The 24410-nt window shown below is 39.3% G+C and overlaps 1 protein-coding gene across 1 annotated transcript; it reads right to left on the bottom strand.

Moving 5' to 3' along the window:
* On the bottom strand, positions 21397–23792 carry LOC109223643 (cytochrome P450 86A1). The gene is made up of 2 exons (XM_019388028.1): positions 23280–23792; positions 21397–22859 (listed from the first exon to the last, which is right to left on the bottom strand). The coding sequence occupies exons 1-2, from the start codon at positions 23576–23578 to the stop codon at positions 21593–21595; spliced, it is 1566 nt and encodes a 521-aa protein (XP_019243573.1). The 5' UTR covers positions 23579–23792; the 3' UTR covers positions 21397–21592.

Below are 24410 nucleotides of genomic sequence, written 5' to 3'. Positions count from 1 at the left end.
CGAGCTAGCCAGATGATAGTATGTGTTATGATTCAGTCATTGTGGACTTTCGGAGGGTTATTTATCTATTTGTGGATGAGTAGAGCTGATTTGGGGAATAGGCCCAATTTGGATGTGTATTCTACACCAAGTCGGATTGGTTGTCTCCATACTGTTATTGTTGAGGGATGTGTCATTCGGTTGTTGTTGAACTTATTTCGTGTTCTGAAATGATCTGTGAATTACTCTTCTATGCCACGAGGAGTTGTGATTGTTGGTTATATGCACATATGATGCGGTTCTATTTGGGCTTTTAGCGGAGTTTGAGCGAGATGAGTATTTGGGTATTGCATGATTGATTGCATGTTGGTTATGTTCTTTTCGGATTGTGGTATTGTGTTAATTGCTCTCCGTGGTTATGGTAATTCACTTTGGGTACTTGATGTCGAATTTCGCGTGGTTATCAATTTTGAGCAAGGCGGCTCGAGGCATATAATATAGACCAGTGTTCGGATGAGGTCATGAATTGCAACGAAGTTATGTTGAAATATGATCCTTTGTGTTGGATTCGTGTTATGGTTCTACGGTGTGTGCTAGGCTCTTAGCATGGCGTTGTGATGGTACTTATTAAGCTGGCGGGACGCTCCTCTCGTTTGAGCCGTATTGATGTGCCATGTCACTAGAGTGATTATGTTAGATGGGATGAGGTCATTGTACCTAGAGTGGGCGCTATCGGATCTGATTGCGGTATATTTGGAAGGATACTGATGCTGATCGGCTTAGAAATTTGTTATAGTCCCTATCAAAGGGGAGGGAGTTCCACAACTTGTTGATTTGATGAATAGTTATGAGTTTCTGCGTGTTTCTTTCATCATTGGCAGTATATGAAGGTGTTAGAACGAGGCTTTGTTTGATAAGAGGCTTATCAGCGGCATTGGGTTGTTTTGAGCAGCTACTGTGATTAGAAATTACCGCCATGAGTGGTTGGGTTATGTTGTATATCATGTGATTTCATCTTGAGTTATGGATGTGGCTGGATACTGTTTGTTTAGACATATACAGTTTGTAGATTCAAGATTCTGATCTTATAGAAGATTCCGGATGTGCTCGATTGGGTTTTATGACTTATGGGCTAGGTTGGATTAAGAAATTTTAGTCATATTTTGTTATCAGACCTATGTGGGATAGTGGTATCACCCCCGGGTATGTGCATGGTAAGGTTACACGGCGGTTTGATGGCTTTTGGAACCACTCTAGGCACGTTCGAGGACGAACGTATGTTTAAGTGGGGGAGGATGTAATGACCCGACCGGTCGTTTTGAGCATTTGCACTTCGCTCGGTTGTTTGAGGGCATGAGTAGTTTCGTATGATGTATTATGACTTATGTGAATCGTCAGTTTGGGTTTTCAGGTTTTCCGGAATTGATTTGGAGGAATGATTCTAAGCTAGAAGCTTTAAATTTGAAAGGTTTGACCAAGTTTTGACTTTTTAGTATTTTACCTCGGATTAGATTTTTGATGGTTCCGTTAGCTCCATTGCGTGATTTTGGAGAGTTTGACCGGGAGTGGACTTTCTGATATCGGGGCCGGATTCCGATTCCGGAAGTTGGAGCAGGTCCGTAATGTCAAATGTGACTTGTGTGCAAAATTTGAGGTCAATCGGACATATTTTGATAGGTTTTGACATTGGTTGTGGAAATTGAGGTTTCAAAGTTCAATGATTTCGAATTGAGGTGTGATTCATCGTTTCGATGTTGTTATGTGTGTTTTGAGTCCTCGAGTAGGTCCGTGTTATGTTATGTGACTTGTTGGTATGTTTGGACGGGGTCCTGAGGAGCTCGGACGTGTTTCGGATTGATTTTGGATCATTTCTTCAATGTTGCTATTGCTGGTTCTGGTGTGACCGCACCCGCGGTTGGTATGTGCAGGTGCGGCAGTCGCAGAAGCGACGAAGTTGTCGCAGGAGCGAAAATAGTAATGGGAGAGGAAGACTGCAGAAGCTGAGATTTAGGTGCATATGCGGATGCGTAGGTGCGAGGTGATGGAGCGCATGAGCGAGGTTTTTCGTAGGTGCGGATGGTGGCTCGCACTTGCGATGTTGCAGAAGCGTGTATGTTGTCCGCAGGTGCGAGGGTCGAGTCCTCAGTTGATTCCGCAGAAGCGGCTAATGTGTCCGCAGATACGGAAGTGCTGGGCAAAATGTTAAATACAAGGGTTCGCGATTTTGGCTTTGTTTTTACATTTTCAAGTGTGGATTGGGGCGATTTTGGAGCAATTTTCATCACAGGGATTGGGGTAAGTGTTCTACACTCGGTCTTGGTTATATGTCATGAATCTATCTTCGATTTTAGCTTTTGGTTGATGAATTTTAAAGAGGAAATTGGGAGTTTTGACCTAAAGTTTCATAATGTGAATTCTTGAGTTTTGAACACCGATTTGAAGTCGGATTTGAGTGAAACTAGTATGGTTGCACTCGTAACTGAATGTGTTGTCGAATTTTGTGAGTTTTGTCAAGTTCTGAGGTGCGGGCCTGGGTGTGATCTTTTGGCTGGATTTGGAATTTGATTTAGGATTCGATCTTTATCATTGTAATTGCTTCCTTGGGATTTAGCTGATGTATTTGAGTTTTTCTTTGGCTAGTTTCGAGCTGTTCGGAGGTCGCTACGAGTGATGGCATTCCTGGAGCATCGCTTGGCTTGTTCGGCATTGGAATTGTCTTGTTTGAGATAAGTAACTCTTCTAAACTTAGCACTGAGGGTATGGAACCCCAAATTACGTGTTGTGTGATTGGTATTGAGGTGACACATATGCTAGGTGACGGGCGTGTGGGCGTGCACCCTGTGAATTGTGATTCCGTTGTTTTCCATGGCAATGTCTAGTGGCCCTATTTTGTTGATACATGTGTTCGCACCATGTGATTAATTAATTGAGCTGTCAATCATGCTAGATATCATGTCTAGGGTTTATGCTGATATTATTAGGATCCATAGTGGTCGTTTCTTGCTGTCACCTCACTGATTTCATTGATATTTAGTAGTCAGTCATATTCATGCATCCATATCATATCTCAGTCTCAGTTGTTATTTATTGATACATCATATCATCATTTTCGGGCTAGTTTTATGACATTGAGAGCCCGAGAGACTGGAGAGATTGATAACTGAGTGAGGCCAAGGGCCTGATTGTGAGGATATTGATACTAGAGCACGTGAGTTGTCCGTGCAGCACGTGAGTTGTTCGTGTGGATTCTGATATCGATACTATGGCACGTGAGTTGTCCGTACGAATTCTGATTTGATACAATAGCACGTGAGTGTTCGTGCAGCACGTGAGTTGTCCGTGCAGATTATAACGCTTGGGCTGAAGGAGCCCCTACGGAGTTCGCACACCCTCAGTAAGTGCAGGTACCTACTGAGTGCGAGTGTCGAGTGCCGAGTGATTGGGAGGATTGAGTGACTGTGAGGACCGAGTGACTGTGAAGATTGAGTGACTGGGAGGACTGAGTGAATTGATACTCTGAGAGTATGCATATGGTTTTATTACTGAGTCGCATCGCATTTGACATGCACATGACATATAGGCATAGAGATGCATTTTCCTCATGTTGTACGGTATCACGTCATTCACAACTTTTTACACACATTGATATGTGGTTATAGAGAGGTATTTCACACATGCTATCCGGAAAGAAAATGAAATATCATATTTACTGTTGGAAGGATTTTTGGGAAAAAGTCACAGTTTTCAAACTTGATCATATTTTTTGACGATTTCGGTAAAGGATTTCGGCTTTCATTGGTATACTTGAAAAGCGAAACTATTTTCGGAAAACTATGAAAAGTCTGAGCACTTTATCTCTGAGCTATTTCTTTATTTATTTGTTTTACACTGTTATGAACTGCTATTGGGTTATTGGTGTTGGACCCGACCTATGTTCCAGCTCATCACTGCTTTCAACCTAAGGTTAGGTTTGTTACTTATTGAGTACAGGGGTCGGTTAACTCATACTACACTTCCTGCATAATGCGTGCAGATTTCGGATATCGACATTGCTGTGTTCGATGGGAGCTGGATTGGAAGATGTACCTGCGTCCCGGTTGTAGCTGCCTCTTGTTCGTGGTAGCCTTAGATTATAAAACTCTATTTATGTACTATTCAAACTGAAGATGTATTTATTTCCTATAAGTTTTAGTAATCTCTACTCTTAGAAGCTCATAATTTGTACTATCAGTCCTTTGAAAAATGTATAAGATTCAGATAATTCATTTGTTTAATTGTCTTATTAATATTATTTAAATGGGATAGTAATCGGTTGGCTTACCTAGTGGGTTGGTTAGGTTCCATCACGACGACTAGTGGATTTTGGGTCATGACAGATTGGTATCAGAGCTCTAGGTTCATAGGTTCTACAAGTCATGAGCAAGTGTCTAGTAGAGTCTTGCGGATCTGTATGATGACGTTCATACCTATCTTCGAGAGACTACAGGACATTTAGGATATACTTTCCATCTTTCTTTCCTTATCGTGCGGCTTTGATACAGCTTGAAGTGTAACTCCTTCAATTCCTTCCACGCATTCGTACGCAAGCATGATCGCTCGGTATCAGCTGTGCATCGACGGCTTGTGATTCCCGGGATGAGGTGCGAGATGTAATTTCTATGTGTTAATGATGGGCCAGATTGGAGGACTTGAGGCCGGGTTTGACTGTAGATTGAGCATAGAGGTGTTGATTCTGTGAGCACGTGCTTTTGGATTCATATGCCTGATAGTGTCCCTATTAGTGGAATTTGTGGCTGGATGGCTACGTGATGAGTATGATGCGACTGTGAGATGAATTCATATGGCTTGAATGTGACGAGAAGGGTTTGCTTGAGGTGTAGAAAGAATAATAGGTGCTTGATTTCCATCTTGATTTGATGTATAGCCTCGAGTTATGGGTGTGTTGAAGGATCTTTTCATGTTGAGGAGTGAAGTAGATTTTCATGTCGTGATATGAGTTCAGAATCAGGAAGATTAAGTGAATACGTAATGGTTATGACTGTGGAAGGGTATAAAGAGATGTTAGTTGGAGGCGAAGCAGGTGGGTTATCTCCTGCGGGGTGTCCTGAGGGTTGTGTGATCCCTATGTTGTTTGTAGCGAGTCCTCTTTTACTAGTGAATTATACTTGTTGCAATTTGAGTTTGGATCGCTTATGAGAGTTGGCTTGACTGTTACAAAAGTGAATGCGAGATTTACAGGTGATTTGAGATATTAGATGGTTTGTGTTGCACGGCTTATGGAGGATTTAGTTGAATCTCACTATGGTATTATGGCAGCAATAGAGTATGGGCATTTTTAGCTACTGTGTGTTTTGATCTATGGCTTTGAGCCAAGTGGGGGAGTCCGTTATTGATAAGTTGATTACACGGTTATGTGTTGTATTGGTTTCAGTTTGAGGTATACCGGTGAATCAGTTAGGGATTACAGAGGTCTCGAGTAAAGGAAATTTTGGATAAGGGTTGTGTTATGCTTTATGGGTATATGAGAAAACATTGGGTGATTGAGTTGTTAATTGTAAAGGATGTAGCGCCCATGGGGTAGGGATTCGCTCGGTTGCTTAGCAAAGTGGCTTACTTCTTTATGTGTTGTTGTGCGAATCGAGCACAGGTCGTTCAGTCCGTTTGGGCGGTGCTATTGAGATTCGAGTAGAGTGGATGACCCTCGAGAATGGTTCTAATAAATTCAAGGTTTATATGTGGTAATTGAGGATTTTGCGAATTTGTATAGGGCTAGAATTTGAGATTTTCATTGGAGAGTGTCGAGACTCGCAGTATTTCTATATCATTATGGATTCTACATTCAGTATCAGGAAGGTATAATGAACAGCTTTAAATTCACAGAAGGCCTCTTCAGAGTGGGTATCTCGGTTGTGGTACTTTTGTGGTGCTTAAGAGAGAATTCAGTGGCTTATGAGCTTTAGGGCGGTGTGGTTTTATGCTAGGATCTCGTGTGGTGAGTCTTGGTTGGGGATTGTGGTATTATGGCAAGGAGAAGTATCAATTTAAAGGTAATTCAGAAGGAACTCGGAGAATTAGGACAAGTTGGTAGTAGGTTGGACCTACACATTAATGGATATGATCGGTTCTTTAGGTGCTTATGATGTGGCTAGGCTCTAAAGGTCACGTCGTGATGCTCTTGGGTTTTTTGTGACCTGCGTGGCTTGGTTGAGATAGAGAGATTCAGTTATGATGGTTTGGTTATGTGCAAATGGGTTTCAGAGAGTTCTCGATGGATTTTACCATGGTTTGAGATATATATATTTCCTACTGGTGTGTGGAAAATGTCACGTATTGTGATTTTCTCCTGGATGGGATCAAATGGAATATTCTTAGCTAATTGAGTATGTAGTTTGCTTGAGACTCAGAGTTGATTTTGAGATTTTTGTATTTTTTTTTCATATGATGGCACAATAGGTGAGGTGTAGGATTGAGATTTGCATGTGCAAGGTCACGATTCTGTTTTGAAAGGAAGGTCCTGAATTCTTAGGCAGCATAGACGGTTTCAGATGATTAGATGAATGATATTACTTCATTGGTATGGCGGCACTCTCCTGGTTGATCGACTGCTGATATTCAGATATTGCTATGTGGCACGGAAGAATTAGAGAAGTATTCCTCGTGGGATGATTGTGTATGAGAGATGAGTTAGATATTCAGGAGGTGGAGTAGGGATCAGATGTGGTGATTCGTGTGTCCTATGCATTTGGAGACTGGAGTTCTCAGGAGCAGATTGTTGCATGGTTGTGGACAGTGATGTGTGGCCGAGCTAGCCAGATGATAGTATGTGTTATGATTCGGTCATTGTGGACTTTCGGAGGGTTATTTATCTATTTGTGGATGAGTAGAGCTGATTTGGGGGTCCATTAATAGGCCCAATTTGGATGTGTATTCTACACCGAGTCGGATTGGTTGGCTCCATACTGATATTGTTGAGGGATGTGTCATTCGGTTGTTGTTGAGCTTATTTCGTGTTCTGGAATGATCTGTGAATTACTCTTCTATGCCACGAGAAGTTGTGATTGTTGGTTATACGCACATATGATACGATTCTATTTGGGCTTATAGCAGAGTTTGAGCGAGATGAGTATTTGGGTATTGCATGATTGATTGCACGTTTGTTATGTTCTTTCCGGATTATGGTATTGTGTTAATTGCTCTCCGTGGTTATGGTAATTCACTCTGGTTACTTGATGTCGAATATCGCGTGGTTATCAATTTTGAGCAAGGCGGCTCGAGGCATATAATATAGACCAGTGTTCGGGTGGGGTCATGAATTGCAGCAAAGTTATGTTGAAATATTATGCTTTGTGCTGGATTCGTGTTATGGTTCTACGGTGTGTGCTAGGCTCTTAGCATGGTGTTGTGATGGTACTTATTAAGCTGGCAGGACGGTCCTATCGTTTGAGGCATTTTCAGGATTGAGTACATTTGGAATGTTGCGTTGTGGTGCACGGGTTGCACGGGTTGTGACTTTAAGCTGTATTGATGTGCCATGTCACTAGAGTGATTATGTTAGATGGGATGAGGTCATTGTACCTAGAATGGGTGCTATCGGATATGATTGCAGTATATTTGGAAGGATATTGATGCTGATCGGCTTAGAAATTTGTTATAGTCCCTATCGAAGGGGGAGGGAGTTCCACAACTTGTTGATTTGACGAATAGTTATGAGTTTCTGCGTGTTTCTTTCATCATTGGCAGTATATGAAGGTGTTAGAACGAGGCTTTGTTTGATAAGAGGCTTATCAGCGACATTGGGTTGTTTTGAGCAGCTATTGTGATTAGAAATTACCACCATGAGTGGTTGAGTTATGTGGTATATCATGTGATTTCATCTTGAGCTATGGTTGTGGCTGGATACAGTTTGTTTAGACATATACAGTGTGTAGATGCGAGATTCTGGTCTTATAGAAAATTCTGGATGTTGGAAATCGGCTTTTAAGACTTATGGGCTGTGTTGGATTAAGAAATTTCAGTCATATTGTGTTATCAGACCTATGTGGGATAGTGGTATCACCCCGGGTATGTGCATGGTAAGGTTACACGGCGATTTGATGGCTTTTGGAACAACTCTAGGCACGTTCGAGGACGGACGTATGTTTAAGTGGGGGAGGATGTAACGACCCGACCGGTCGTTTTTGAGCATTTGCTCTTCGCTCGGTTGTTTGAAGGCATGAGTAGCTCCGTATGATGTATTATGACTTATGTGAATCGTCAGTTTGGGTTTTTAGGTTATTCGGAATTGATTTAGAGGAATGATTCTCAGCTAGAAGCTTTAAATTTGAAAGGTTTGACCAAGTTTTGACTTTTTAGTATTTTACCTCGGATTAGATTTTTGATGGTTCTGTTAGCTCCATTGGGTGATTTTGGAAAGTTTGACCGGGAGTGGACTTTCTGATATCGGGGTCGGATTCCGATTCCGAAAGTTGGAGCAGGTCCATAATGTCAAATGTGACTTGTGTGCAAAATTTGAGGTCAATCGGACGTGATTTGATAGGTTTCGGCATCGGTTGTGGAAATTGAGGTTTCAAAGTTCAATGATTTCGAATTGAGGTGTGATTCATCGTTTCGATGTTGTTATGTGTGTTTTGAGTCCTCGAGTAGGTCCGTGTTATGTTATGTGACTTGTTGGTATGTTTAGACGGGGTCCTGAGGAGCTCAGACGTGTTTCAGATTGATTTCGGATCATTTTCTTCAATGTTGCAATTGCTTGTTCTGGTGTGACCGCACTTGGTATGCGCAGGTGCGGTGGTCGCAGAAGCGACAAAGTGGTTGCAGGAGAAAATATAGTGCTAGGTGAGGAAGACCGCAGAAGCGGAGATTTGGGCGCATATGCAAAGTGATGGAGCGCAGGAGCGAGGTTTTTCGCCGGTGCGGATGGTGGCTCGCACCTGCGATGTCGCAGAAGCGGGTATGTTATCCGCGGGTGCGGGGATCGAGTCCTCAGTTGATTCCGCAGAAGCGGAGGTTATGTCGTAGAAGCAATGCCGCAAATGCGGAAGTGCTGGGCAGAATGTTAAATACAAGGGTTCGCGATTTGCTTCATTATCACATTTCAAGTGTGGATTGGGGCGATTTTGGAGCAATTTTCATCATAGGGATTGGGGTAAGTGTTCTACACTCGGTCTTGGTTATATTTCATGAATCTATCTTCGATTTTAGCTTTTGATTGATGAATTTTAAAGAGGAAACTGGGGGTTTTGATCTAAAGTTTCATAATGTGAATTCTTGAGTTTTGAACACCGATTTGGAGTCGGATATGAGTGAAACTAGTATGGTTGGACTTGTAACTGAATGAGTTGTCGAATTTTGTGAGTTTTTTCGGGTTTCGAGGTGCGGGCCCGAGTGTGAATTTTCGGTCGGATTTGGCATTTGATTTAGGATTCGATCTTTATCATTGTAATTGCTTCCTTGGGCTTTAGCTGATGTATTTGAGTTGTTTTTGGCTGGTTTTGAGCCGTTCGGAGGTCGCTACGCACGTGATGGCATTCCTGGAGCATCACTTGGCTTGCTCGGTGTTGGAATTGGCTTGTTTGAGATAAGTAACTCTTCTAAACTTATTGCTGAGGGTATGAAACCCCAAATTACGTATTGTGTGATTGGTATCGAGATGACGCACATGCTAGGTGACAAGCGTGTGGGCGTGCATGTTGATACCCAATTTTTCCCTCAGATTTTTAAAATATACATATATACTTCCAGAATAAAGCATATGCATCATCACTTGATTTTTAGACATATACAAATATTTTTTCATAATTTTCTATAATTTAAAGGGGTTTTAAATTAATTTAATGCTACATTTTACTATATAAATATTCATTAATTGCATCATAAATTATTTTATAATGATTTTTATCATATAATTTCATCATTTATACCCAGATTAGGTTTTAGATAGTTTTAACATATTGTCATAAATACATTTTGCATTTTAGGCTATAATTGCACATTTTGCAATGATAGCATATATATACTTATAATTACTTTATTTATGAAAAAAATAGCTTTTTTTATTCTTACAACAACAACAACAACAACCCAGTATATTCCCACAAGTGGGGTCTGGGGAGGATAATATGTACGCAGACCTTACCCCTACCCCGAGGGGCAGAGAAGCTGTTTCCAGGAGACCCTCGGCTGAAGAAGGAAACAACTGACAGAAACAAGTGACGTTTTATATTCTTACAGTGTTAAATAATTGTTCTTAATCATTTTTATGCACAAATAATGTTTTTACTATTTATTTGTCATTTTTTACGAATTATTTACTAATTTAATTAGGTATTTAAATAATAGCCCCTTTTCCTTAATCATTTTCGGACCTAACCCAATTACCCCGGCCTAACTACTTAAAATCCTAGACCAATCCGCCCCAGCCCAAACCATATAACCCTTACCCAATTAAATTACCCGACCCATAACCTCCTTTAATCGTGGCCGTTGATCTCTGAGATCAACGGTCCACGTTACCCCTTTCTTTTTTTTAATCTAACCCTCCTAACCCTAAATCCTCATTCCCAAAACCCCGCCGCCTCTATACTCTCTCGAACTTTCTCCTGTCTTCGTCTCTGAAACCCTAACGCCGTCACCTAATCTCCCTTCGATTCCAACCAGATATGGAATCCATTGATGATCTCTTACCTTATTGAGCCTTTCTCGCTATTGGCTACCCGTTTATGACATAACATAGTGGCTTGCCTAACATGGCAAGCCGATTTCCCTCAATCCGGACCAAATCTGGTTCGAATCTTCCCCTTTTTTTCATCTATATTCATTCTTCATCTTTTTAGGGTACGAATCTCTGAGATTTTTTTTATTCTTTATTTACCCTAAAGCTAGGGTTTAGATCTTTTAAGATCTGTTAAGATTTTGTTCTTATTTTTGTCAAAAATCTTATTTATGTTTCCGCATGCCTATCTATGAATATTTTTTGCGATTTTTCGTTAAAAGTTTTCTCCCTAATTTACTCACCCTAAAATTAGGGCCCAGATCTTTTCAAAGATCTTATGGTTCTGTTTGCGTTAAGTACCTTCTCTGATATCCGTCTATGTGCATTTTGTGATTTTCATTAAAGTTTTTCTAACTAATCTCATTTGCCCTAAAATTAGGGCTCAGATCTTTTAAGATATGTTCTTGTTCTATTTTTTGTTGAATATCTTCTTTAATGTTCCGTATACCCGTCTACGTGCATGCTATTGTGATTCTACTCGCCTAGAATCAGGGATCAAATCTTTTCTAATATGTTATGATTCCTTAATTTTGAGTATTTTCTCTTTAATGTTCTCGTGTATCTATGTGCATCTGTGTTATTCCTTTGGTTATTTCTGACTATTTTACTTGCCCTAAAATTAGGGTTCCGATCCTTTACTTCCTTGCTGATTCTGTCTATCTATTTATGACTCTTGCCTTTAATTGTTACCTAAGAGTCTTTGATTCCCAGACCTGTTTTATTCCCTAAATTACTGTGATTGCATATTTCACGCATCTATGTACTGTTACTGCCGGCTTACCTTAAATAATGTTCGGAGTTTTACTTCTTTAATTAATTGTTAGCTTTCCTTGTTTGATGGTTACCTTATTTATGGACCCTAGTCTAATGCTATTTAAACCCCTCCCCTCTTTCCCTTAGGAGAGGACGAAGAACTCGAACTATTTTCACTACTTAACTTTACACTCTATACTACTACATTCTGTTTTAATTCTGGCCGGCTAAAAGCCAAGGCTAGAAATCTGCACTGTCACTCGCTATTATTGATGTTCATTGCCTCATTACTTAACCTTTTCCTGTTGCATCTGAATTGGTAAGTCACTTGAACCTCTCTGTCATTTAATTGCTCAATATGCTACTGTACTAGATTCATTGCTCTATGTGTGTTATGCTTGTCTTAACTTAGTGATGAAACCTGTTTGATTATGTGCACTCAATGTTGTCCTTAAGTGTGTTTAATGTCATTCCCTAAAACCAATCTATCATGTACCTCGTAATCTATTCTGTTAGCATATTATTCTGTGCTCACTATGCTATTAGTTCTTACTAATCACGATCATGCTATTTTCTTAATCTGAATTCTCTACTGTCCTTATGAAGTATGTTTTGATCCCTTGTTAAAGTTTCAAACTTGTTAATTTCAAAAACTTATTAGTTTCAAAGCATTTGTCTCTGGTTCTGTGTGTGACTCTATCCCTAAGTATGATTCCTAATCATGTCCTGCACTCTTCTGAACCCTAATCTTTTGCTAATCTGAGTACTGTCCTTGGCCTTCTTGGTGTGAGCACTGCTCAGGGTTCCTATGAGACCCTCGTGAACTCTGACACACCAGGATTTGGTCTCTAATCTTCCCTTGAATTGGTCCTGGTTTTTCACTCTAGTGTGAGCACTGCTCGGGGTTCATGAAGCCCTTGGAAATTCTGACACACTAGAGGACTGGGCTTGGTAAGCTTGTGCTTTAAAATAGAAGCGAGTCAATCACTTTGTGGTTCTATGAACACTAGCTTTTGGAGAAGTTGTGGATTGAAGGGCCTGGCACATCCAGATGTTGTTTTAGGCCTGCTGAAGGCTTCCTATAGTTTACACACTTTGTAATTCATTCAATTAATTCTGGTCTGTATTAATTTTCTTCTGTAATAACAATTTGGGGTGATAATAAAATTGGGAAATGGGTTTACTTGATTTTCTGTGGGTAGATGTGACGACCCAGCCCGTCGTCACGTGAGTTACCGCCCCGTTTCCCCCATTTTCTGCTTCCTTATGTGTTATTATACGAGTCGTGGGTGAATGAATTGATTTGGGATTGATTTTGGATGGAAATGAGACACTTAGTCTCTTTAAGGAAGGCTTGTATTGGAAAAGTCAACTGGATATTGACTATTGAGTTAGAGGGCTCGGGTGTGATTTTCGGTGTTTCTGTTAGCTTCAGGGGATGATTTGTGACTTAGGAGTGTGATCGGAATTGATTTTGGAGGTCCGGTGTAGAATTAGGCTTGAATTGGCGAAATTAGTATTTTGGCGAATTCCGGTTGGTAGGCGAGATTTTGATCCGGGGGTCGGAATGGAATTCCGAGAGTTGCAGTAGCTTCGTTAGGTGATTTTGGATGTGTGTGCAAAATTTCAGATCATTCGGAGGTGTTTTGGTCGGGTTTTTGATCAAATGCATTTTTCGGAAGTTTTTCAGAAACTTAGGCTTGAATCCGATGTAATTTGATGGTGTTGGTGTTGTTTGTGGTGTTTTGATGATTGGAACAAGTTTGAATGATGTTTTAGGATGGGTTGGCACTTTTGGTTGAGGTCCCGGGGGCTTCGGGGTGATTTCGGATGGTCAATCGGACCAATCTTGGCTTTTGAAAGTTCCAGATTTCAGCTGGAATGTTGCAGACATTTTTGTTCTTTGCGATCGCAGGAGGACCACTGCGATTGCTTAGAAGGTTTTGGGGAGCTGTTATGATTACTCATTGCGATCGCGGAATAGGGTATGCGATCGCATAGGTTGAGGAGGTTGTTCATTGCGATCGCGTGAGGTGTATTGTGATCGCGTAGTGTTAAATGGACCTGAGGTCCTGAGGGGTACTTTGTTCAATACGATCGCGGAGTAGGGTATGCGATCGCGTAGCTTTGATTGGTGAAGCAGTGCGATCGCAGTAAAGGGGTCGCGTTCGCATAGGCCATTTTGGAGGCCTGGGGAAGTTGTGCTATGCGATCGCAGAGGCTTGGATGCGATCGCACAGAGTAAAATCTGGCTGGCAGAAGGGTTTTATTAAACATTCTTCCGCGAACCAAGTCCCATTTCCACCATTTTTGAGTAACCTTGAGAGCTTTTGACGAGGATTAAAGAGGGTTTTGACTGGGAATCGATTGGAGGTGAGTCTTATGGCCTAGAAACATCATTTAATTGTGCAAATTCATGGAAATTTGATTAAAAAGGGAAGAATTAGGGCTTGACTTTTTGAATGAAAATTTGGGGTTTGAGGGAGCATTTGAGCTCGGATTTTGGTAAATTTGATATGTATAGACTCGTGGCGAGATAAGGAATCCGGTGATGTGAATTTTCTGATTTTTTGAGAAGTGGGCCAAGGGCTCGGGTTTTGCCAATTTGTGATTTTCGATATTTTTCGAGTCTTTTCGATTGGGTTATATTCCCTTAGCCTATTGTAACGTATTCGTTGTGGTTTTGGCCAGATTCGACGCGCGAGGAGGTTGATTTGCGAGGCAAGGGCATAGCGAGCTAGGACTTTGGCCAGCTTGAGGTGAGTAATGGTTATAAATGATGTCCTAAGGGTTTGAAACTCCGGATTTGCACAACGTAGTGCTATGTTGAGGTGAGACACACGCTGCATGATGAGCGTGGGGTCCATTACTGTTGGGGATTTGGACTTGGTCCATCCCGATTGATGATTTTACTGTATCTTAGAATGAGACTTAAATTATATCATTAGAGTTTGGGCTAGTTGCCATGTTTGGGGCCTTGTGCCGACCTGTAGAACCCTTAGGGGTAATTGTACATGATTGACCTCACTTTACTCGTTAAAATCATACCCTCTGTTATGTTTCTAACTGTTTAATCTACTATGAACCGACTTTGGAATAACTAAACCAAGAGGAGAGTAATATGTGGGCAGGGATCCCTATCTTATCTTAGTATGCTTGAGAGGCTAAGTTTATAGTGACTGGGAGGGGTTGAGAATTTCATAGTGAGGGTATTTGATACGTTATGGATCGGGCTGCACGCCGCAGCAGTATATATTTATATGGATCGGGCTGCACGCCGCAGCAGTATATTATTGGATCGGGCTGCGCGCCGCAGCAGTACATTTATATGGATCGGACTGCACGCCGCAGTAGTATAGCGCTTGGGCTGTAGGAGCCCCTCCGGAGTCTGCACACCCCCAATGAGCGCAGTGGACTATTATTATTGGATCGGGCTGCATGCCGCAATAGTGTATGTATATATATATATATGGATCAGGCTGCACGCCGCAGCAGTATACTATATGGATCGGGCTGCACGTCGCAGCGGTATAATTATGATTTCGGTTATCGTGAGAAGTAAATGAGTTGAGTACTGGCTTAAAGGATTTTTACCTGATTCTTCATTCAGTTGTTGTTTAAATGTTCTTACTGCTTTGATATAGAACTGCTTAGTGCTTTTTACGAGATTTCTTTCCATCAGTCATTATTTATTGCTATTACTCACTGAGTCGGAGTACTCACTTTACTCTCTACACCATGTGTGCAGACACAAGGTATCCCGGAGGCATAGCTTGAGCTTTCTGCTGCTGTTCAGATTATTTCGGAGTTATCGAGGTAGCTGCATGGCGTTCGCAGACCCGATTTCTCCCTCTATCCTCTTTACTCTCAGCATTTTAGACTATCTTTGCTTAGGCTGTTCCTCAGACTTGTATTAGAGGCTCTTGACTCGTGACACCAGATCGGTGGGATTTGTAGTGATATTTCTTAATTTCCGCACATTTTATCTTTTGTTACAGATTTATAATCATGTTAATTTGGTATTTAAAGCCTGTTAATTGGCAATGAACTCTATATGAGGGATTGAGAGTGTTGAATTGGTCGGGCTTGCCTAGCATTGTGTTGGGCGCCATCACAACCGGGTTGGGGTCGTGACAGTAGATAACATGCCTATAGGTTTTCTGCTATTACCATGTTAGATAACATGCCCATAGGTTTTATTTTATACCCAGAAATTGTATGTTAAAGTTTGTCTAAATGCTTATGTCTGCCATCGCATGTTAGAAAACCTACCTATAGGGATTTTATTCTGGTTCAAATATATTCTGCGAGTATATTGTCTGTTTTTCTTCACATGATTAGATACCATGCCTATACAAAATGCAATAATCAAGCTCAGATCTGTTTCTTCAGAAATCATGTTTATAGGCCTTAATCAATCGTCTCAGTCGCTTAATTAATATGCATGTCTTTAGGAATAAATAAACAGACTTAATCCCTAAAATTAGAACACGCACTCATAGGGATAATTATTATTTGTGTCAACTGCTAAAACTGGAAATCCGCATACCACTAGAAAGCATGCCTATAGGAGTAAGCAATAATTCTGAAGCACTTCTATTGTTAATTGTCGAGTAAGTCGCCTAGATAACCTGCCTATAGGTTCAAATGCCTTAGTTGAAATCTATAGGCAATTACAGAATTACCTGGCGATACTTTGCATAAAATTTCAGCATGTTTAAAATCCAGAATCACATAGAAATCATGTCTATAGGACTCAATATCCTTAACTAATTAAACTGTCAATAGGCTAATATATTTTGCGTGAATTTGTTGCCTTATGTGTGGAGGCTAAAATTGAACCTTTGTCTGCTCTCGCATGAAAAGTCCAATATATTTTGTATGTCGCTTAGTTTCACAATTTTGAGCAACCTAAGATGAGTCTAGAGCCATCCCAAAAATAGAGGTCCCAATGCCTCCAGGATCATAGGTAAGGGACGGGTAGTGCACGCATAGGACGCGAGTTAGAATTGATTAGAGCGCTTTAGGTAAAAACTCAAAGATAGTAATCGGGTATCAGGAGATGATAGTCTGTGCCCGCTGAATAATATGAGTAACATCCCCGTCTTGGGGGAGCTACGAAGTATTATTCATGTTGCACGGGATGATCCTATAGGCTAAAAACTGAGGACCCCCATCCCTATTGAATGATTCCTTCAGTTTCTTTATTAGACTAATTCACATAAGTTAAGTTCGGACGAGACCCACCGTTGTGGACCTCGAGGGGTGCCTAGCACCTTCCCCTCGAGGTAATTTGAGCCCTTACCCGATCTCTGGTGATGCAAACTAGTATAATCTGAGTTATCTGCAAATAGGTATCCTAACGCACCTTAATCCGTTAGGTGGCGACTCTCTCTTTTTTTAACCCTTCCTTTAAAAGAGTTGTCAATCTCGAACCGATTTCACGAGAAAAAAGGGCGCGACAGTGCACCCTGTGAATTGTGATTCCGTTGCTTTCCATGGCACTGTCTAGTGGCCCTATTTTGTTGACACATGTGTTCTCACCATGTGATTAATTAATTGGGTTGTCAATCATGCTAGATATAATGTTTAGGCTTTATGCTGATATTGTTAGGATCCATAGTGGTCGTTTCTTGCTGTCACCCAACTGATTTTATTGGTATTTCGTACTCTGTCATATTTATGCATTTATATCATATCTCAGTCTCAGTTGTTATTTATTTATACATCATATCATTGTTTTCGATATAGTTTTATGACATTGGGAGCCCGAGAGACTAGAAAGATTGATGACTGAGTTAAGCCGAGGGCCTGATTGTGGGGATATTGATATTATAGCACGTGATTTGTCCGTGCAACACGTGAGTTGTCCGTGCGGATTCTGATATCGATACTATGGCACGTGAGTTGTTCGTGAGGATTCTGATTTGATACTATAACACGTGATTTGTCCGTGCAGCACGTGAGTTGTCCGTGCATATTATAGCGCTTGGGCTGAAGGAACCCCTCCGGAGTCTGCACACCCCCAGTGAGTGCAGGTACCTACTGAGTGCAAGTTCCGAGTGTCGAGTGATTGGGAGGATTGAGTGACTGTGAGGACTGAGTGAATTGATACCCTGAGAGTATGCATATGATTTTATTATTGAGCCGCATTGCATTTGACATGCACATGACATACAAGCATATAGATGCATTTTCCTCATGTTGTACGGTATCACGACATTCACGACTTTTTACACATACTGATATGTGGTTATAGAGAGGTATTTCACACATGCTATCTGGAAAGAAATTGACAAATCATATTTACTATTGAAAGGATTGTTGGGAAAAAGTCACAGTTTTCAAACTTAATCATATTTTTGACGATTTTGGTAAAGGATTTGGGCTTTCATTGGTATACTTGAAAAGCGGAACTATTTTTTAAAAACTATGAAAAGGCTGAGCACTTTATCTCTGAGCTATTTCTTTATTTATTTGTTTTACTCATACTACACTTCCTGAACATTGCGTGCAGATTTTGGATGTCGACGTTGCTATGTTTGATGGGAGCTGGATTGGAAGATGTACGTGCGTCCCGGTTGTAGCTGCCTCTTGTTCATGGTAGCCTTAGATTCTAAAACTCTGTTTATGTATTTTTCAAATAGAAGATGTATTTATTTCCTATCAGTTTTATAATCTCTACTCTTAGAAGCTCATGATTTGTGCTACCAGTCCTTGGGAAAATGTATAAGATTTAGATAATTCCTTTGTTTAATTGTCTTATTAATATTATTGAAATTGGATAGTTATTGGTTGGCTTCCCTAGCGGGTTGGGTTATGTGCCATCACGACTAGTGAATTTTGGGTCGTGACAGCTGCTTTATCAGAGAATTCAAGGTATGCCTGCTCGGCGTCCGCAGGTCTCGGAGTCACCTTCCCTTATCCTCATTTACTGTTGTATTTACTTTCGGACAGTGATGTAGTAGTTACTCTTGTTATACTTTGTAGAGCTTATGACTCACTTCTACCGGTTTTGGGGTGTGTATTGTGAGATTCTGTCTTCGGAAGATTTTTATCACTTATTAGTTATTTTCAGTAATTAACTTGTTAATTCTATCGGTTAAGTTATTATTGATTGTTAGGCTTACCTAGTCGTAGAGACTAGGTGCCATCGCGACATCCTATGGAGGGGAATTGGGATCGTGACATCATTAATACTAATTTGTATATAATTGGCAAGTTGTATATCAACTTGTAATTAAGGTAAAACCTAAACAGTGAGAGTAAATAAGTTTCTAATGTAGTACATATAAGTAAAAGTCTCTAGTTATAATGCTGGACCAGCCTAGGCCCAGGACCACCAACTGGCGGACCGGTTCTTGATGGGTCGCTCCATCAGGGGTCGTGACAAGAGTAGATCTAGAAGGTTGGTTACCTTTTCATATATATATATATATATATAAATATAAAGAAATTAACTGATTATCTATAAATAGTTTAGTGTAAACTCAATTATCATTGTAGCTAGTATTAACTTGAGGTTGTTGTAGGAATCCACAAAATTTAAAGCCTGAATTTGTGTTTGAGTCTAGGTAGGTTATTTTATCTTACCTAGTAAAGGTCTATGTCCAATTGGTTGATGCTCTCTCCATAGAGAGAAATGGTAATATTGGATTGAGATATCAAATGACTCCAAGGGCAGCAACTCAACGACTTTGAGTTATGCTGGAGAAACTTGCTACCAGAAAGGCATGATTGGTCATGAATTCAGATTTTAAAAAAGTACAAGCTGAATTAGTTGCAGATAGGTGGGAACAATTTGACTTGTACCAGAATAAAAGTAAATTTTCTGACCTTAACCAGGGTTCATAAGTTTTCCCCGAAGGAAGCAAAAAATTTCGTCCTTGTTTCAACAACCAATTAAAGGAAGGTGGATACATCAATATTTACATACAGTATTTTGTACTCCGTGTACCAATGCTACTCAGAGTTTATACATTGATGGTGTTTTTACATTTTGTTAATTCAAAACATAAATGTACGCATCATAATAAGTGAAATTAGTATCATAAAAAAATAAAAGAATTACCGGTAATCTTCTAAATCAAGTTTAAATTTATTTATACTCTCCATGGATATAAATTAAAACCTTCTAAGGATGCCGTGTGTTTTGAATACATGTATAAGTTTTCACGTACTTGTTTTCTATAACAATTAAGGTTTAAGACTAATTAATTCCACTAATCAAACATTTTCCTTGTTATTGTTGGGATATATACTATTAACCATGGGTTTGGTTTAGATATAGTATTTATTATGGAATAATTGTTTATTCAATTTTAATAAAGTTTTAAATAGATCATATATTAGTCTGTGTCCTTTGCTTATACAGTAGATGATTTAGTGTATAGAATTTAGCTTATACACGAAAGATTAAATCATCCGTTCTTATAAGTACAAAGTTTGAGTTCACAATCTAATGATGGAATTGGACAAACCATCATGGATGATTGTAGCACAAGATTAAATATAATTTATCTTGATTATGGGAATGGTTTAATTCAACTTCTTGTGCTAGTACATTTTGTATGTACTGAACGGACCAAATAGAGATAAGTATTTTATACTGACTTAAATAAAATAAACTCTCTAACCATAAATGTACTTATACTCTTAATCTTGATATAATTATTATTATAACCTGTGTACATTATTATTGTTTTGATTTATTAAAAGGCGAGATTGATCTTTCGTGGGTCAATATGCCTGGTAAATTGGATAATAATAATGTACATTGGCGATGTAATAGTTAGTTGATGGAATCCATGTCTCAGTTTAGAGATTGATGATCCACCTTTATGAAAGCTTATAAGTTTTCATGTGTAAACTTGGCCGGTGAATTTTGTATCTGACACATGAAATAAGTTAAGCGAAAGTCTAAAGGAAATAATCAATGAATTAAATCGTCAGTAATTTAATTTAATTGATTAGTATCTGAATCTTAACATGAGGAGTTAAATAAGATTTATGGATTAATTTCGAAATTGAATAAGGAGTGCAATAACGAATTTTTAGTGGAATAATTCGTAATTAATTATGGTAGATATTAATTTCGAAAATTAAAAATTAATTCCCTAATTTGAGCCTTGTTAATTAAATTTTGTGGTCCCTACTGTGCCTAAATAATAGGAAATAAATGAATCCTTTTTCTTGTGGAAAAGAAAACCCAACAGGTTTTGGAAAAGGGTTTTAACCCTTAAGACCTGTGCTATAAATACATAAGGTTTTCCACTTAGACGAAGGGAGAAAAGGGGCCGAAATTTTCAGCCTTTCTCCTAGAAAAATTTTGCCCACACGAAATTACTATTTCCGGATATTATTTGGGTAACACAGTAGAAGACCGTGGAACGTTCGGAGATCGTGATCGTGCTAGTGGTTGAGATCATTGAGTTGCTGTGGAATTGGAGGCTCACGTGATAGATGAGTTTTGTTCACGCTTCAAGAGGTAACCCGTGAAATCACGTTTATGCTGATTGTCTAGATTACATGTGATTTTGATACTGAAATTGCTTCCGCCGCTTATTATAATCCATTAGTTACGTGGTATGCAATTTTCCAATCAAGCATGGTATGCAATTTTCCAATCAAGCAGAAATGCTTTAGTACTATCCGCTTGGACCTATTAAAATCTAACGTATCTTTTCTTACAGTACTTAATTCTTACTATTCGTAGATACCAGTAGTACTAATAATACAAGTTTTACTTTAAATTTCTCGCAAGCCCTTCTTGCTAATCTATGTCGTTTGTTTGGTACTCAAAATTAAGTCAGTGGGGACATATTTACTATCATCATACACATACAGCAACTAAAAATATAAACTTGAATTTTTATTCGAATATGAGGAACATATGAATAAAAAGCAATTAATCATTCTTAAACTCATGATTCGAAGTAACCATACAGATCAACAAACACAACGAAAAACTGAAAATATGATAATTAAAAGTAAATACAATTATAAAATCACCAATATTACCATTTGACCATGCACATATTGCATAATTACATCCCCAAAAGTATTCTCTTTTCCCATAATAGCATTTCTTCAAGCAGACATAGCGACCTTTGGAGCTGCAGGTGTAAGTTCACGAGGATTCAAGTAAACTTTAAGCCCATTCTTCATGAACAAAGTTAGAGACATTTTCTGTTCAACTTTATGACCTGGAACCGGTAAGAGCCGGTAACGAAGCAGTATGGCAGCAGCTACAGATTTCATCTGGAGATAAGCCAAATCTTTGCCTAAGCAAGTCCTTGGTCCACCATTAAATGCCACAAATTTATACCCATCCTTTGGCGGTTCGAACCGGTCTCCTCCGGTTGAGAGCCATCTTTCCGGTTTAAACTCCATGCAATCCTCTCCCCAAACCGTTTTCATTCTCCCCACAGAATAAATAGAATAAGTCACAGTCGAACCGGCTGGGACCCACGTGCCATCTGGCAAAACATCATCAGAAATGACATATTTGAAATCTTCAGGGACTGAAGGGTACAAACGTAAAGTTTCAGCTAAAGCTGCTTTGAGATAAATCAATTTATCAGCTTCATCAAAAACCAATGGCTCTTCAATCCATTTTTCACAATCTTCACCACGGCTTTCTTTCAAAACATTTGATATTTCTTCAATTATCTTATTTTCCACGTGGCGGTTGTTCATGACGCTCCAGAAGAACCAGCTCATAGCCACTGATGACGTGTCACGTCCAGCTAGGACAAAGTTTAGAGCAATGCGTTTTAGTACATCACTTGGGAAGGAATTGCCGTTTACGTCCTTTTTCTTCATAAAACGTGACAATAAATCATCGGATGGACTTTCCTTACGTGATTCCAATGCCTCCGAAATGTAATTTTCGACAACTTGGAGGCTTTTTTGTAATCTTTTTTCAGCTCCAATGCCCAAAAATTTTTTCAACCTCCAGAGAAAATAAGGGTATAAAAGTCTTTGCATTGTGGCTTCAGTGGCTGAATCAAAAGCTATAGCAAATGGATTTTCAGGCATTTTAGGGGAAAGAGTTTCAGGGTCTTTACCAAAAGTAAGTCCGCAAATATTATCAAAAGTTAAACGTAGCAATAAATCTTGTAATTCGACTGGATTTTTCTCCTTAGCAGCTTTATCCAAAATTACCCATAAACGAGTTCTGATGGTCCGGTTCACCCACCGGTTCATGGCTTGTCGAAGTGTGCGGGTTGTAAACTCAAGAGCTGCGGTTTTCCTCTGCATGAGCCACGTGTCACCGTCGCTATTGAATATACCTTGACCCAAAAGATCATCAAATGCACTTTGCCATGTTGGTCCTTTAGGATAATTATCAAATCTACATGCAGGAAAATCAAGTAGCGAATTAACAAATTAAAAAAAAAAACACGCTGTTAGATGTATATGAACTTGGTAATCATATGGTTTACCGTCCTCTTTTACTTTACATTGTTATGTGAAAGACCTTTACAGTTCAAAAAAAATATTCTAGACTTGTCCCTTTAAATATGCATGATAAGTTAAATAGAATAATTTCTATTCAAACAAGTTGGTGTTCGTCATGAATTCTTAGTGATCATGTCGCTCCATTCAAATTTATTAGATAACAGTATTATACAGATAAAAATAAGAAACAGTACCCGAGGTTCACTATATTCTTATTCTTACTAAATATAGATGATAATAAGACTCCTAAAAAGCATAGGAATTGATGCATTCTACTAATAATATTTTTAGAATTTAAAAAAAAAAATGAAACCTGGTTCGAAGGATGTGTTCGATGTTCTTTGGGTGACATGTGACAGTATAGAAGCCTTGTTTCCAAGCAAGAAATGGTATGCAAATGGTGGACGTTTGATATGTAGCAGCTTCACCTGTGGAACGTAGGTTTTCAGAAATCCAGTCGTGGAATCTCTTTCTGTTTATGAAAGTATAGGGGAGGCTACCAACTAGTGGCCACACTTTTGGACCCGTGAGCCTCTGGGCTAGGAGCCAGAACCAGAGGAGATAAACTGTAGTTGCAGCTGCTATTCCAAAGTAAATTACTACAGGATCCATATGAATTGTTTATCTTTTCTCTACTTCTGTTTTGGTTTATGTGGATCGAGTAGAGAAGAAAAATGAATTAATAGCTTCTCGATATAGTGAAGCAGTGGATGATTGGAAGAGAATGTGTTATGGGAATTAAAGGAAGGGGATAGGGTTTTTATATTTACGAAATGCATTAAGGAAAAGGTTTAGGAGAGAGTTGTTGAGAATTTTTTAGCCATGAAGAAGAGAAGGTCCTTATTCGGTTGATAGGAATGGTAATTCAATTCATTTTATTTGCATACGCAAGCCCGTATTGGTTTTTCGCCTTCATATGAGTGCACACGTCTCATGTGCCTTACAATTTTTTATTCTTGCCCATGTACTTGTCTCTCATTCTAAGATAATAATCTTATTTCAAAATCTATCGACTTTTTATTTGTTCAAATGAAACCTTTTTATTGCAGTCATTAATCTAATACCAATAATTTACTTTCTTCGGTAAATACACGAGTAATTAAACTCCATGCATGATATATATATATATATATATATATCGAGCATTCGTATTCATTCATTTGGCATCACCGTATTCAAACCATGCATGAGGGTTTGAAATCTGTGTGCTATTAATTGTTTAACCATGCAGTATAAGAAACGAACTCTTATAAAATAAAGAACGGAAAAATAATAGAAGGGAGAAACATGACAAAAATTGGGGAGTGGTTGAGAATCGGTTTAGCTGTGTTGAGAAATAGGGCTTTGCTCCAAAAGCTAGAAAATGATTCTAGTATAATGATTCTACAGTAGATATTGGAAGGCTTGAATTAGAAGCTAGCTCATAAGGACACACCATTCTCCT

This window comes from Nicotiana attenuata, chromosome 3, assembly GCF_001879085.1.
Source record: "Nicotiana attenuata strain UT chromosome 3, NIATTr2, whole genome shotgun sequence".
NCBI classification, from domain to species: Eukaryota; Viridiplantae; Streptophyta; class Magnoliopsida; order Solanales; family Solanaceae; genus Nicotiana; species Nicotiana attenuata.
The sequence above is the reverse complement of the archived record's forward strand: the minus strand, read 5'-3'. Positions and strand labels throughout refer to the sequence as shown.

Excerpts from the sequence above, each read along its gene's own strand:
- LOC109223643 (XM_019388028.1), bottom strand. The coding sequence starts at position 23,578 with ATGGATCCTGTAGTAATTTACTTTGGAATAGCAGCTGCAACTACAGTT. Across the intron at positions 22,860-23,279 it reads GAACACATCCTTCGAACCAG|ATTTGATAATTATCCTAAAG; the intron begins GTTTCATTTTTT and ends TCCTGCATGTAG.